General features: G+C 38.6%; 1 protein-coding gene across 1 annotated transcript; it reads right to left on the bottom strand.

The window, feature by feature from the left end:
• Window positions 1-258: 258 nt before the first annotated feature.
• phf8 (PHD finger protein 8) lies at window positions 259-11,922 on the bottom strand. The gene is made up of 22 exons (XM_026154033.2): window positions 11,596-11,922; window positions 10,738-11,022; window positions 10,514-10,599; window positions 10,283-10,409; window positions 8,039-8,199; window positions 7,794-7,935; window positions 7,504-7,690; window positions 7,232-7,394; window positions 6,604-6,691; window positions 6,216-6,322; window positions 6,018-6,109; window positions 4,856-4,945; window positions 4,467-4,748; window positions 4,276-4,358; window positions 4,016-4,185; window positions 3,730-3,815; window positions 3,340-3,461; window positions 2,746-3,077; window positions 2,566-2,661; window positions 2,375-2,484; window positions 1,929-2,289; window positions 259-1,830 (listed from the first exon to the last, which is right to left on the bottom strand). The coding sequence occupies exons 2-22, from the start codon at window positions 10,833-10,835 to the stop codon at window positions 1,742-1,744; spliced, it is 3,072 nt and encodes a 1,023-aa protein (XP_026009818.1). The 5' UTR covers window positions 10,836-11,022; window positions 11,596-11,922; the 3' UTR covers window positions 259-1,741.
• Between the last annotated feature and the right edge of the window lie 2,126 nt (window positions 11,923-14,048).

Here is a 14,048-nt window from a genome sequence, read left to right as displayed (position 1 = left end):
TTATTAAAAATACCCAAGTAGGTTGCTAATCTCTACAATTAATGAAACTGTACTTTTATTGGAAAAAAATCATTAAGTGTAGATGTTTTTAATACAACACAACATTCCTTGTTTGTGTATTCAAAAACGTTCCTAAATGACACCTTCATGAATGCACTGACACCTTGGTTCTCCAGCAGACATGAGAAATCAGAAGACCCACCGGTAGTGCTTTTGGTGATTCAGCAATCATCAAATAAACTCAAAGAAAAAAAGAAATTTTGCCCAAGGTATATTTTATCATTTCCAGGTCGTATTTAAAACACATCATGTTTAAAATGCACAGTTCACACCAACACAAGAGTGAAAATCAACAATAATTAATATAAAACTAAATGGATGAAATTTAACAAGGGCATTTTCCAGCACGCTTCCAATAACACTAACAAGACAACATGGACTTAGCATGAGAGTTACTGCATACAAATATAAAAAAGAACTATTTCAGATATTTCCCAAATACAGCAATGTATAATGTACAAGTCATGTTACGAAAGATCTGAAAGTTTTTGAACTATAAAAGAATTTAAATTACAACATATATTTACATATCGACTCATGTCCTGCACCTTCACAAAGTTAAATCTACATCTCTGCCAACACTTTAGGACTAGTACATTCTGTGATACAAAAACACATTTCTATTTCTGACCCAAGAGTCCTGCTAACATCCGGGGCGCAATTTACGGCAACATGCAGGAACCTTTTTTTTTTTGTTTGTTTGTTTTTAAGTCTAAAATTGTTCTGCATTTAAGCAGCTATATTAATTACAAATATTACAAGTATTTACAGTGACAACAAAGCAATGGCTACAGTTTTTGTACAAGCATAAAGTGGTTGAAAATACTTGACATGGGGACCAGAAGATGAGATTGTAAAAACATACAACATTAAAACAGGATAAGAGATGGCAAAAGTTCTGCCCTGTTAAATAAATATGAAAAGAATAAATAGAATAATGGTGGTAAGTCCTGGCATTAGTCTAGCACGTCAGCTGTCATAGGTAGAGCTACAATATATGGAGATCTATTTTCTATACAAACATCAGGGGCAAATTTCTCAAAAAGAATTAATACATGTCGCATATTATATGCACACACTTGAGTTTTGTACAACCTCTATTGTAATAAAAATTAGGTAAAAAGGAAACTAAACAAAAATAATACTACAACTCTGTCAGTATTTGCACCAATGGATCTTCTGCATGGGAAAGGGGCCTATACAAATATCACATTAACTGTTTTCTTTCCCTTTAAAAAAAGAAAAAAAAATGTATGATGATAGTACAAACATAAATACAACCTCTAAAATGGCCTAAACAAAAGAAACCATTTGCCTTTGTCAATTACCACGTTAAATCAATATCCACCTGACATTCTGAAATTCAAATGTGACGTCAAATAGGTGGTAATTAACAGTTAATTACCACGTTAAGTGCTTGTCCAGCATATTACAGTGATTCACTTAAAGCCACACATGTGCTTCTGAAAATACCTTTATGCAGATGAGGGTGAGCAGAACTGGGCAGAGTAACTGGTGTAGGGCAAGAATTTTTTTTGTGAGGTTCGGCAACGAGTAAAAACAGTAAACAAATTTATCTGGAATAAAAAATATAGATTACTGTCTCTTTTTCCTTCAGACCTACTTCAGGTCTTTTCTTCATTCTCATTCTTCAAGTCTTCAGCCACATTTCCAACACCTCTCACAAGAGAAGTTTGCCATTGCGGTGAATTTTCAGGATTTTTCCAAGTCTCTGTTTTGCAGTCGCAAGTCCTTTCTTTGGACGTTTCCCTAAATCAAGGTATAAGGGAAACATTAAAAACAAATAAAACTTTATAAAATATGAAATCATGCTGTCAAAACTAAAGTTTACTCAAGTTTATGCTCACCTTGACCAACTCCTGTTGTGCCCTGACTGGATAAACCTGCAGGGGATGCACCGGAGTGAGAGCTGCTATTTTGTGGAGACAGGGAAGGTCTTCTTGATGTAAGAAATACACCCGGAGCCATGGCTCCACTGCCTCTAGGTCCTCCTGAGCCAAAAGGTCCTGGTCCTGCTGTATATTCATGGTCCAACAGACTAGCAGAGTAATAATCCACTCTTCTGTCTGGGCTGACGTCTGCTGCAGACTCTGGGGCAGGTGTTGGAGAGGGTGGGGCTGGCTCGGTCTGAACAGGAGGTGGAGTGATGACAGGAGCAGGGGGACGCTGCTTTTTCGTGTACTTCCTTTTAGCAGGCTTTTGCTGCTCCTGTTGCACAAACAACAAAGTTTTTCATCTTTTCCAAGGAATATTAGAAGACAAGATTTTTTTTATTAGTTCCCCCCCCACTCACTTGTTGTGCCAGCTTGGCAGCAGCTGCAGCAAGGCCAGTTTCTACAGAGGCAACTCTAGCTCCCTCCCTGGCTGGACGATCCTGTTTGGGAAGGGTGGGCATCACCCTGGCTGTATATGAAAAGAAGTTATTGAGTGACTAAACATCAGAAAGCTAAAAAGAAATTTGATCGATCCTTCTGCTATGTTTACCTTTTGGACTCCATGGTGTGTCATCCCAGTTTTTCTTCCGCTTCATCTTAGTCTTGTTGGTGTGATCCTCCTCATCAGATTCCAAGGATGGGTAAACTTAAAAAAATAAATAATTTAAAAAAATTATCATAATTAAATTTTGGCTTGATCAGGAAAATTAATCAAAGTTGTACTGCTCACCATAGTCTGAATCTTTAAAACAAGTTCCCAGAGTCTCCTGTTCATCTGGACTTTCCTCGTCACTAAGGTGACGGGCTGGTCGTTTAATTGGACGTTTTCCAGGTCGCTGAATGACAGGTTTCTTCTCAGAATTTGCTGTCTTTTTGACCCCTCCTGTCACCCATACAGCCTTGCCGCCCTTTTCCTTGACGACCCCTAATCCTTCTGTCAGGCCTCCAGATATAGACAAAGGAGATGAAGAGGATGAGGAGGAGGATGACGAAGGGGGGTTGGCCATGGAGAGCATCCCTTGAATGGCATCACGAGTGCTGGGAGAGGCTGGGGCTTCCTCACTGAGAAAAGTACACAGCCCATCACTAATCACCTCGCAATATAAAACTCTTACACAAAGTGGGACCCCAAACCCATTGCAAATTTGTAAAACAAAGGTTTTCAAGATTACTTCATCAACAATATGAGTCATTTTCACCCGCCTCCACTCTTGACAAAGGTATACAAAGTTTTCTGGGTGTTTCAGCTGCACAGCTTCACACAGTACCATTTTATTATGATTATTTATAAGTACCAACACACAGATGATCCAGGCAATCTTACCCGATTGCTGTAGAGTCCAAGCCTGCCACTTGCTTGCTAGCCTTCAGTAAGTCCAGAATGCCCCCTGCACCACCCTTCACTCCATGAGCAGCCAGTGCCTCTTCATCAGTGGTGTAGTCCTCCTGAAGCCACATCAATTGTTTAAAAACTGAACATCAAGTTCTTGTCAACACTCCATGGCTTGTCTTATGAAATAAAGCTTTTGTTTGCTCAGCAGGGGATAACAAAATCAATATAAGCGATTTATGATTTATGAAACATTAATTATAGTGTAGTGAATAGTTTCTTTAAATCTTTGGGACTGACCTTTTCTGACTGTTTTAAGTAAAGAACACATTTGAATTGGAACTCAAAGACCTGAAAGGATGGCCGTTTCAATAATAATCTCACCTCAATGTCAAAGTCAACTTCTCCGGGCTCTCTGATGCGATTAGGGTCAGAGCAGGGTTTGGCTCTGGGCAGCTTTCTAGGAAGACCTGAAGGTACATTTTAACACTATTAAATTACAGCTTTGAAACTACTACTGAATTATATTAGAAACCATATTTTGTTATTAGTCCCAGCATTCAAACAGCTTTACTTAAGTATGATAAATTTTACTTGCAATAGATGAATAAATGAATGAACAGATTAAACACATGTATATATTTCGTTCAAGAATGCATAATACACTTACCACTCAGCTTCTTCTTCTTACTCAGTCCAGCTGTCTTCCGTCGTGGAGGTGGGGTCTCATCAATCTGCAACTCATCCTCAGATTCCAAGTCGGACAGACTGGATCCCTCCGTCGCAAGATGTTTGTAGTTTCTAGCACTTCCTGCACCATTACTGCTGCCATCCTTCTTACTGAAGCCAGAAAAAACAGCAGGTAAACACATCGACCTGTAGTAAGATCACAGAACCAACAGGAACCCTTGAAATGGCTGTAAAGCTTACCCTTGAATTTTTCCATTGGTCAACACAAGTTTCAGCTTGCTTTTATTTATCTTCCCTTCAAACTCCTCTAATGGTAACTCCAACTGCAAAGAGAGATCATCACTATAAGGATATATGAAAATGAAACTTGTTCACTGAAAATGCTGGATAGGCATTCCCATTATCATCACAAACATCTGCAAACATCATACCTTGTTCTTGTGTTTAGACTTTCCAGGTTGAAATTTCTTGAGTGTATGTTTGGTGTGGATCTCAATCAGATCGAGTTCTCCTGCTTCTGCTTTAAGTAGTCCCTTTTGACTCTTCTTTTTGGTTCCTGGGGGCCCAACACCCCCTGTCATCTCCTTGGGCTTGGGCCCTTTCTTTTTTCCAGGGGGCCGTCCTGAATTCTGAGAGGTGGTGAGGGGAGCTTTGGAGAGTGGCGAACCAGGAAACTGAGGACCAGTGCGGCCAATGTTTTGCTGAAAGATATCCTGAAAAACAGATTATTTTTTAAAATCATTAAAACACAGAAAGAGTAAGAAAAACATTTAAACATTAACATTTGTAGAATGTAGAAGCTTTCAGTGATTTCATTTACCTCTACCAGACGAATCTCCTTGGCCAGGTCCTTCACCAGCGCCTGAGTATTGATGGTTTCTGGAATCTCCACTTCATGATCTGCTAAAGCCTGAGTGTAGGAGATAATCATCAATCATCTCCTTACAACATTTTCCAAAGCTACAAGTGATACTATGCTCTTTTTATGTTACTATGATTATTATTCTTATCATTATTTCACACATTACAAACTGTCACAATGGGGAAATGGCCATATATCATTTTACTGTAGAAATGTCACTACATCAGTTACACAAATGATGTTACAAGGAAAAGTTACAGGCTCAGAGCCTGAGGGCAATGCCATGATGGCTGCCGAGGGGTAAGATTAGTGTAATGACTTTGGTCATGCAGCAGTATTTCCTGTCAGTGATCGGTAACTTCCTGGAGTCTCTGCTGGTTGTCTGGCAAGTGCTCAGAACCAAGACATAATGGCAAATGGCCTGCATTTGTATAGCGCTTTTCTAGTCCATAGGACCCCAAAGCGCTTTACACTACATTCAGTCATCCACCCATTCACACACACATTCACACACTGGCAATAGCAAGCTACATTGTAGCCACAGCTGCCCTGGGGCGCACTGACAGAGGCGAGGCTGCCGGACACAGGCGCCACCGGGCCCTCTGACCACCACCAGTAGGCAAACAGACATAACAGACATAACACCGTGGCGAAGCCACAGGACGTCATTTCTACACTGATTAAACAAACAAGCTTCAGAGGTATAAGCAGTTTACGGCCATCTGACAGAGGCAGACATGAAAGTGGCTGATTTTCTCGTTTAACTCTTTGCTAGGGAGCAAATAAAAACACATCCCAAATTAGCAGTTTTCTTAACAGCATTGCTGCAATTTAATGTTTTGCTTCTAAACAAGAAAAATACCATGCAGTAACTTTTATGTAATCATTTATGACACTATAGATTTTACTGCATTAAAGTTAATGTATTAAAACAATTGTAGAGCTGTATTTCTGATCCAATCAGTAGCATTCTCTGGGCCAAAACAATAATAATTAAAAAAAAAAAAAAAACTTCCCATATTTCAAAGTCAACTTTAGAAGGGAAATAAACCAAGCAATAAGAGAATCAGTAAAACCGGACTAAAATGGGACATTACATTGCAAATGTTTAAGGTTTTACCTCTTTGCGGGTCCAGCTGCGGAAGGCATTGTTTAGGGCCTTCGCCCCATGAACCAGGTAAGTGGCAGGATGCCTGCGATTTTCTCTCAAACCTGTCAGACCAAACACCACAAAGTTAGCAATACAACAATTATTAACAGCAAACACAGACCAGCCAAGTAGTTCAAATAAAAACATAATAAAAGCCAAAGCCCTTACCTCTGAAAGTATCGAGAAGGTGCTTTCCTACATACCAGCACACAGTCTCAAAGTTGGGAAATTTGAACAAGTCTGCTGTGCTTAGTCTCTTCTCTATTTCATATGCCCTAAACAATACCACATCACAAAAAGTTATTTATTGCCACCAGGTTAAAATATCTCTGCAGACAAGGAAAAAACAACAACAACAACCCACAAGTATAGTAATTTTAACCAAATACAGAACTTCAGGCTTGAGGAACAAGAAGTGAGGAACCACAACAATTAAGGGTGCAAGTTCCTTCGTCCGCCATGTCTAAACACTGACATTTCAACATTTCAGTCAAAAGGAATACAATTATGCTCAATTAAATATACTTGACATACATAAGTTTATCAAAAAACTAACCGCAACTGCATGTCAATGTTGAGACTATGCAAGAAGTTTCCTCCAAAAGCCAGGCAGTCCACTGGAGTGAGCACAGCATGAATCCACCCTGGTTAAAAAATAAATAAATAAAAATCCACACTATAAGCAGATCATTTTTTCTCAGCTTTGGCTCGTCTCTCTAAAACAAGGCTTTTACACAACTGTGTATAAATATAAAAATGTAACTTAGGCATTATGGTGCATACACAAAAACAGTGTTGTAAACACCATTGTAATCTTTACTGCTCACAAAACATTTTGTGGCATGTTATTGCTTTCATAATCTAAATCAAAGAGAAAGAATGCACACCAATCATCTTCTTCTTTACTGGTAACTTTTAAAAGCTGTTTGACCTCTGTTTGGATATTGAACTATAAGCTGAATTGTTGCAATATACTTGGTAGAAACAAGACTGCGCCACAGAAACATAGACAGTTTCTATTTTACTTATTTTCTACGGCTTTTTTGTGTTGTCATCATGTATGCCCATGTAGAAACCAGATGAAATGCCTGATGTTCATATTGTAGCTGAGTTAATGTAATTAGTTTGAGATATCTGACAAAACAAAACTCTGCTCTAACAAAAAGAATTACCCAAGTGCTTACCTGTTGGTATGAACAAGGTGTTTCCCTGTTTGACAGAACACTTATAGCACATGTCAACCTGGTCCCCAAAGAACATCTCATTCTGGTTAGATGATGAACTCCATCGCTCAAAAAGTGCCAGGTTGGCAGGGGTGGGGGAAATTAAATAGAAGATTTTCTCACCCTGAGTAAGCACAATAAGGGAAGCTTTAAAAAGATGCAAAACTATTCGTTTAAAACACAAACACAAAAAATGAATGTGAACAGAAACCTTTGAAACAATTAACACTTACCCTGAGGACATGGTACCATACTGAGGTGCCTCCAAAGTCAATATGGAAGTCTGTGTAGCTATCCTTCACTCCCATTAGGCAGTACTTTTGCACATTGGGACGCTCGAAAACAGACTCTTCAGGCCAGAGGTTTTCCACCCAGGAAAGTTTCCTCACAATCTTAGGCGTCTCCACCAGGTTTGACAGTCTAAGATAAATCCAAAACTTTTATTTAGTCTTCAAAACTCCACACCAGTAACGACAATGTGTTACTTAAACGTATATTTAGTAGAATGACTGTCTTTTCATACCTGGTCTCAGAGAACTCCAGGCTGATGACATTGAGGACCCTGTCTCTGTTGGGGCTGTTGTAGTGCTCAACAAAGTCGCCCAAACGCATCTTCAGATCACACTGGCGTGAAACATCAATTACATCAATCTGTTTATCCGAACCTGAATTTAACAAAATGCACAGGTTTCAGAAAACAAAGCAAACAAAAACGAATTTACTGATTACAAAAACACAACCTAACCATAATTTAAATTGTAACTTTACCAATGTAGTGCTCCACATCACTGACGCCAAATGATGATGGAGGTAGGGTCATACCCAGGCCATCCCGCCGCAGAACCATGACAGGTACACTGAATGAATGCTCCTCCAGAAACTCAACTGTAAGTTGGGCCCCTGAAGGCTTTAGCAATATTTCATCCGCACTGTCACAGAAAAACAAAAAGTACGTTTTCACTCTGATCACAAGAAAAAAAACAAAAACAATAATAGGACAGAGTGATTTACAGTGTTATTACATTAAAGATCAAAAACCCAGGATGCTAACTAAAATAGTGACACATGGAGTAAGCAGTAATAACTATAACACCAGTCTCCCTTACTAACACACACACATACACAGAGGACAAGCGACTGGCTGGCAACCTAAAGTCCTTGCAAAAACCAGCAACCACTAAATTCCTGAAATTATAATATTTATTCAGTCAGTAGTCGGTGTTGCTGGTTCACCAACCGGTTTCAAGACCAGTGTTAGATAAAGACTAGTAGAATGTAATGCAATCAACTTTAATAGCAATGTATTTGGGATGTTATCAACTAGTCAACCAGACAACTAACTGTCACTATAATCTATCTAATAGAGCAGGGCGATATGACCAAAAATATTAATCACGATATACATTTGAAAATTTGCCATAACGATATAACTGACGATATCATTGACAGAAGACAAAATACTTTACAACTCCACAACTTTATTAGTGCAAAAAAAAAAAAACATCAATGTATTTTCACTTAAACAAGCAGCTTATGTGCATTAAAGTTATATAAAATTGTAACAGTGCAAATTCCTCGCTGACAGTTTAACCAAAAGGCATTTCCAGTGGAAACTGGCCGACATATCCTCAGCATAACCATGTATAACATCCACAAAACTTAAAAAGAGGTTATATACACACAATACGGTAACATTATGTTGAAGCACAGTACGTATCACTCCGCAAGGCGCCTGCCTACGATAGCTGTAATGCACCGACAATCCATCAAGCGGTGCGGGTTTGTAGCTTAGCAAAGTCGTACTACAACATTTGACAGATTTTCGAGCGCCGTGTACATAAAATAGTTTCGAGGTCAGTAAACACAACCAGGATTCATACATAAGGCACACGGGATTATAAGGGGCACTGTCGATTTTCAGAAAAATCAAAGGATTGATTTTAAGTGTGCCGTATTTTCCAAAAAACACAGTAACAACGACGGCCTGCTAGCATGCTCTACCAAAAATAGTGCTTTGTTGTGTGTCTGACGGACGAAAGCCAAACCAGTTCCACACCACTGAAGCTGCAGCATTTTTACAAACCAATTCTGGTTCGTCCGTTTCATTCAACGATCCGCTTTCGCCCTTCTCATTCTTTGTCGCCGCCATGCTTTTTCCGCAATGTGCGTATGAAAACAAAGGCACTACGCATGCGCATTTTACCCATATTCTATCGCAATATTTCATTTTTTATTATTGCCCAACATTATACCGGTATTACCGTGAACAGTATGATATGGCCCAGCCCTACTATCTAATTGTTTTACATTTTAAATGCTGGTAAATTGTTGTGTCCTAAATGTTATGCAGCCATCTGCCACCCGATGGAGCATCGTCATTAAACTGTTCATCTTTGCCTGATTTTTTTTGTCAACACTATTATTTCTAGTTATATAAAGGTGAGAATAAGCTGCAAAAATGAGCTTTCTCACAGGTGTGAAAAGGCTTTTCCTCAGCGATAAGGTGAGGAGTTCATTTGGGAGGGGCTAAGAGTAGAGCTGCTCCTCCTCCACATTGAAAGGAGCCAGTTAAGGCGAGCTTCTCTAGGGTAAGGTGTTCTGGCCGGCCATGTCCTACCGAGAGGAGGCCCCGGAGTAGACCTGGAACACGCTGGAGAGATTACATCTATTGGATGGCCAGGGAATTCATTATGCATGGCACAGTCTATCACACTTTTCAGTCGCTGTTTATTTGTTTTTCGAATGTTAATTTGTCACATTTTAATAAAACGTGAACATGTTTTGAAGTAACGTTTTCATATCATATTTAACATTGGTTTAAGTGTTTTTCTTCTTCTTGTGTGTTTGGAGTACTATGTGCAACATTTTTTTCTTTGTTTAGTTGACTAAGAAATTAGTTGCCAAGGTATTATAACAGCAATAGTACATTAAGTTCTTATAATGTGAAAAACACACTACAAACCATGATTTTCTTCAAACTTTTGTTTTAGCAGGATGGCAGGTGAGACTTACTTTGGGAAGGTTCGGCTCCGTAGCTCCCTAACAAACTGTGCGCTCCCTGTCTTAACAGGCTTACTTGGGTCTCTTCCTCCAGTGGCACCTCCATCTACTTGCTTATTGCCTCCCCGGCGTTTGCGCACTAAGAAAATGGAGAAAACAGTTTTCAACCTGTACATTTCTATGAAAAAGTCAACTAATAATAACACCAACCCTGAGAGTTTTACTTAAGAAATGATAACTTACTAACAGAAGGCCCATGAGTGACCTGACAGTTGGGGCAGTGGTACAGGTCAATCTCAGCCGCTTTGTCTTCCTCTACTCCAACACAGCTACAAAAAAGCATACTTATATCAAAACAAAGAATGGCTCCATTACCCAATATAGACACAGAAATTTTACAGTGAAGACAACAGATGTAACCACATCATAAATCTAATAAAGTGGGTCAAAGCAGGAAAACATCCTACCTTCCATGAAACCAGTCTTGACAAATGTCGCACTCTATCATGAAGCGTGTCACATCATATGGCAGACGACACAGACAATACACGGGCACTGATGCCATGTTCAGTGTGTTTGTGCAAGATATTTATGTAAAGTATTTTCAAATCTAATGGAAACGAGTGAGGAGAGACTAATTAATCAACAAAAGGAATTATTATTTATGTATTAATGGTAAGGCTGGTGAAATCTGTCACTTCACGTTCTGATTCTTCTACTTGATGCACATGTCCAGAGGTTTACTTGAAAACCTGTTAAAATAAAGGGAAAAAAAGAAAAATAAAACAAAACTTGTTAGCAGCTCACCATAATGACCCCACACTCGCTAGTAGAGAGCTGATTAGAGCAACATATAAATCCTGTTCCCGTCATAACGAATAAGTTTAGTCGTTTACTTGAATGATCAGCATTTTGTTTCGGTGGTACATGAATTAATGAGCATCGGTGCATATTGGTCAAATACTAATCTTTGCAGATAAGCTCAGACTCATCCCGGACGAAAATTCAAGATCGCTTCTGCTCAACAGCTGTTAACGCTAACGTTAGCTCCGTTTGTAAACACTCTATGCATAGTGAATGTTGTGCTGCTAGCTTTATCAACGCACTTATACATACAGCAAGTAGGCTAACGCTAACGTTAGCCGCGTTAGCAAGCGATGTAGTTAGAGAAGAAAATTATTTGCCAAGATGTTAACTTAAGCAAAAGTAGCTACGAAGCGTGAATGAACCCTTATATGTATCTGATGCAGCTAGTATATTTCAGCCAGGAAAACGTTGTTGCTGGTTAAGACGTTTGGATTTTTCTTTCCACGATAGCAACTCACCAAAATGTAGCTGCGGCTGGGCCAACTATTGAAAAGCCGTTGTAATCCCTACGCAAGCTCGGGGTTAGCTGCGGCCTTATTATGCAACGTAAATTATTACCAATTTGCTTCACCACATTTTTGCTTATCAACTTTGTAATGCCCAAATATAAAGGCCAGGTCCAGAAATTCACAATGGACCAGAAAATTGTAGCACGAAGCGACCTAAACTAACAAAACAACAACAAATAACATCGTATTTAACTGCATCGACGCCATTTCAAAGATAGTAACGTCAGACCGTTGTTCGTCGTTGTCTGCCGTGGCGGGGACAATAAAGTTGTAGACAGTCAAAAATTGAGTTGCGTTCAGGAAACTACGTTACGGTGCGGAAATTAAGTTCTATGCGTCAGGAGACGCTGCAAACATGTATTTTTTCCGTCATCTCATAGAAACAGAAATGTACTACATAATTATCAGCATGCGAGTACATACGATTTGTCAAATAACTGCACACCCTCATAACGTTTAATTGTAATTTTTTAATCTCTTTTCCCTTCACACTTTATGTCAGTCAGAATACAAACTATAATTTGAAACGGATATTTCTTTTCAAGTAAAATAAATAATTATTGCCAACATTCAGTAACCTGATTTTATAATTTAAAAAGTTTTGTATTTACGTCATTATTTTTCACGTTGTCATTTTATTGAACCTGTGTTAAGAAATGCAAACCACACATTATGAGTGCAACTGGTGGAGTGTCGTGATCAGGATTGTGATTCAAGTGTACATATATTTTATAATTCAATTATCTTTTTCACTTTTTAATTTGCCTAAGGCCCTTCGTCACTTATGAAATTTATTTATAAAAAATGTTTTTATTCCCTGGCACTCTTTCTCACATCCTGGCATTATGATTAACAGCGATTCCAGGTCAGGAATGCACCGAAGGTCAAGTGGTGTTAGCTGCTGTGATCTGTGAGGCTCCTCTGGAGAATGGAGAAAAACGTCTGGCACTAACAGATATATATACACTGCCAGTCAGACTAGCAGTTTGGGTACACCTTCTCATTTAATGTTTTTTCTAGATAAATAACGAAAACATCAAATACATGAAGCAAGACATATGGGAGATATGTAGCACAAAAAAATGATAAATAATTCTATTATGTTTTATATTTTAGATTCCTGAAATTAGCAAGTCTTCGCTTTGTTGACAGCCCTGCAAACCCTTGGCCTTCTCTGTCAGTGCGCCCCAGGGTGGCTGTGGCTACAATGTAGCTTGCCATCACCAGTGTGTGAATGGGTGGATGACTGGATATGTAAAGCGATTTGGGGTCCTTAGGGACTAGTAAAGCGCTATACAAATACAGGCCATTTACCATTCTCTAAATGAGCTTCTCTAAGTGAGAGAATGTCAAGAGGGTGCAGTAATCAAAGGAAAGGGTGGCTATTTTGAAGAATCTAAAATATAAAACATGTTTTGACTTTTTACACTTTTTTGTTTACTAAATAATTCCATATCTGTTCATTCAGTTTTGAGGCCTTCAGTGGGAATCTACAATGTAAATAGTCATGAAATTAAAGAAAAAAACTTTTGATTGGCAATGTAGCCCAGGTTTTACTTGTTTTACAAATGATTATTGTGTTTTATCATCATAATAACACATATATATAGCATATATATGAACATCCCACGTGCCCAGTGAACTTACGGTACAAATAAACCTCCTATACACTGGTGTCATTTGATGTTTGACATCATTTATTTTGATTAGTTACAAAACATAAATAAAATCAACAGATGAATTAGTTAGAATTTACAGAGGCTAAATCACCCGCAACATACATTATTCCTTTAGTTTTCTTTTCTGCCCAAATGTACTTTTTAACCATGGTTCTCAATCGTGTCATTTTGGGAGCCCCCAGATTTTCTGTTTAATTTGTATTAATTTTATTTTAATTTCATTTAATGTGACCTAAAGCTCAGTGGGAAGGTGAGGTGTCATTACTTTATGTACCATCTGGGCTGCAGTGGTTCAAAACTAAAATATGATGGCAAAATAACCAAAAATGATCTGAATATGATCCGGAATGAGCTTCGCCTGTCAGAGTTAGAGCAAGACAGGGAGTCCCATGTAAACATGGATGAAAACCAGTTTTCTAGTTTCAAATAACCTCTGATTTGTAGCGGGGAGAACACAATTTTACAATTTGTACAACCTCATTCCAAAATACAAAAATAATCTTTGTCTTTTCGATAACATTTTGGTAACACTTCAAGGACAAAGTCAGCTTCTCTTCATGAGTCATAATCATTAAGCTGTAGCTTGTTAGATGCATGTTAGTATCAGACATGTCAACACACACACCTTCACTAATAATGAACTACAGTACATCTCTGTGAAAATGTGGGTAGTCTTGAAAAGCAACACATACTGAGTACTGTAAATTTATATTCTAGATTATG

Source organism: Astatotilapia calliptera, chromosome 20 (assembly GCF_964374335.1).
Source record: "Astatotilapia calliptera chromosome 20, fAstCal68.1, whole genome shotgun sequence".
Classification (NCBI taxonomy): domain Eukaryota; kingdom Metazoa; phylum Chordata; class Actinopteri; order Cichliformes; family Cichlidae; genus Astatotilapia; species Astatotilapia calliptera.
This window is presented reverse-complemented; position numbering and strand designations above follow the sequence as displayed.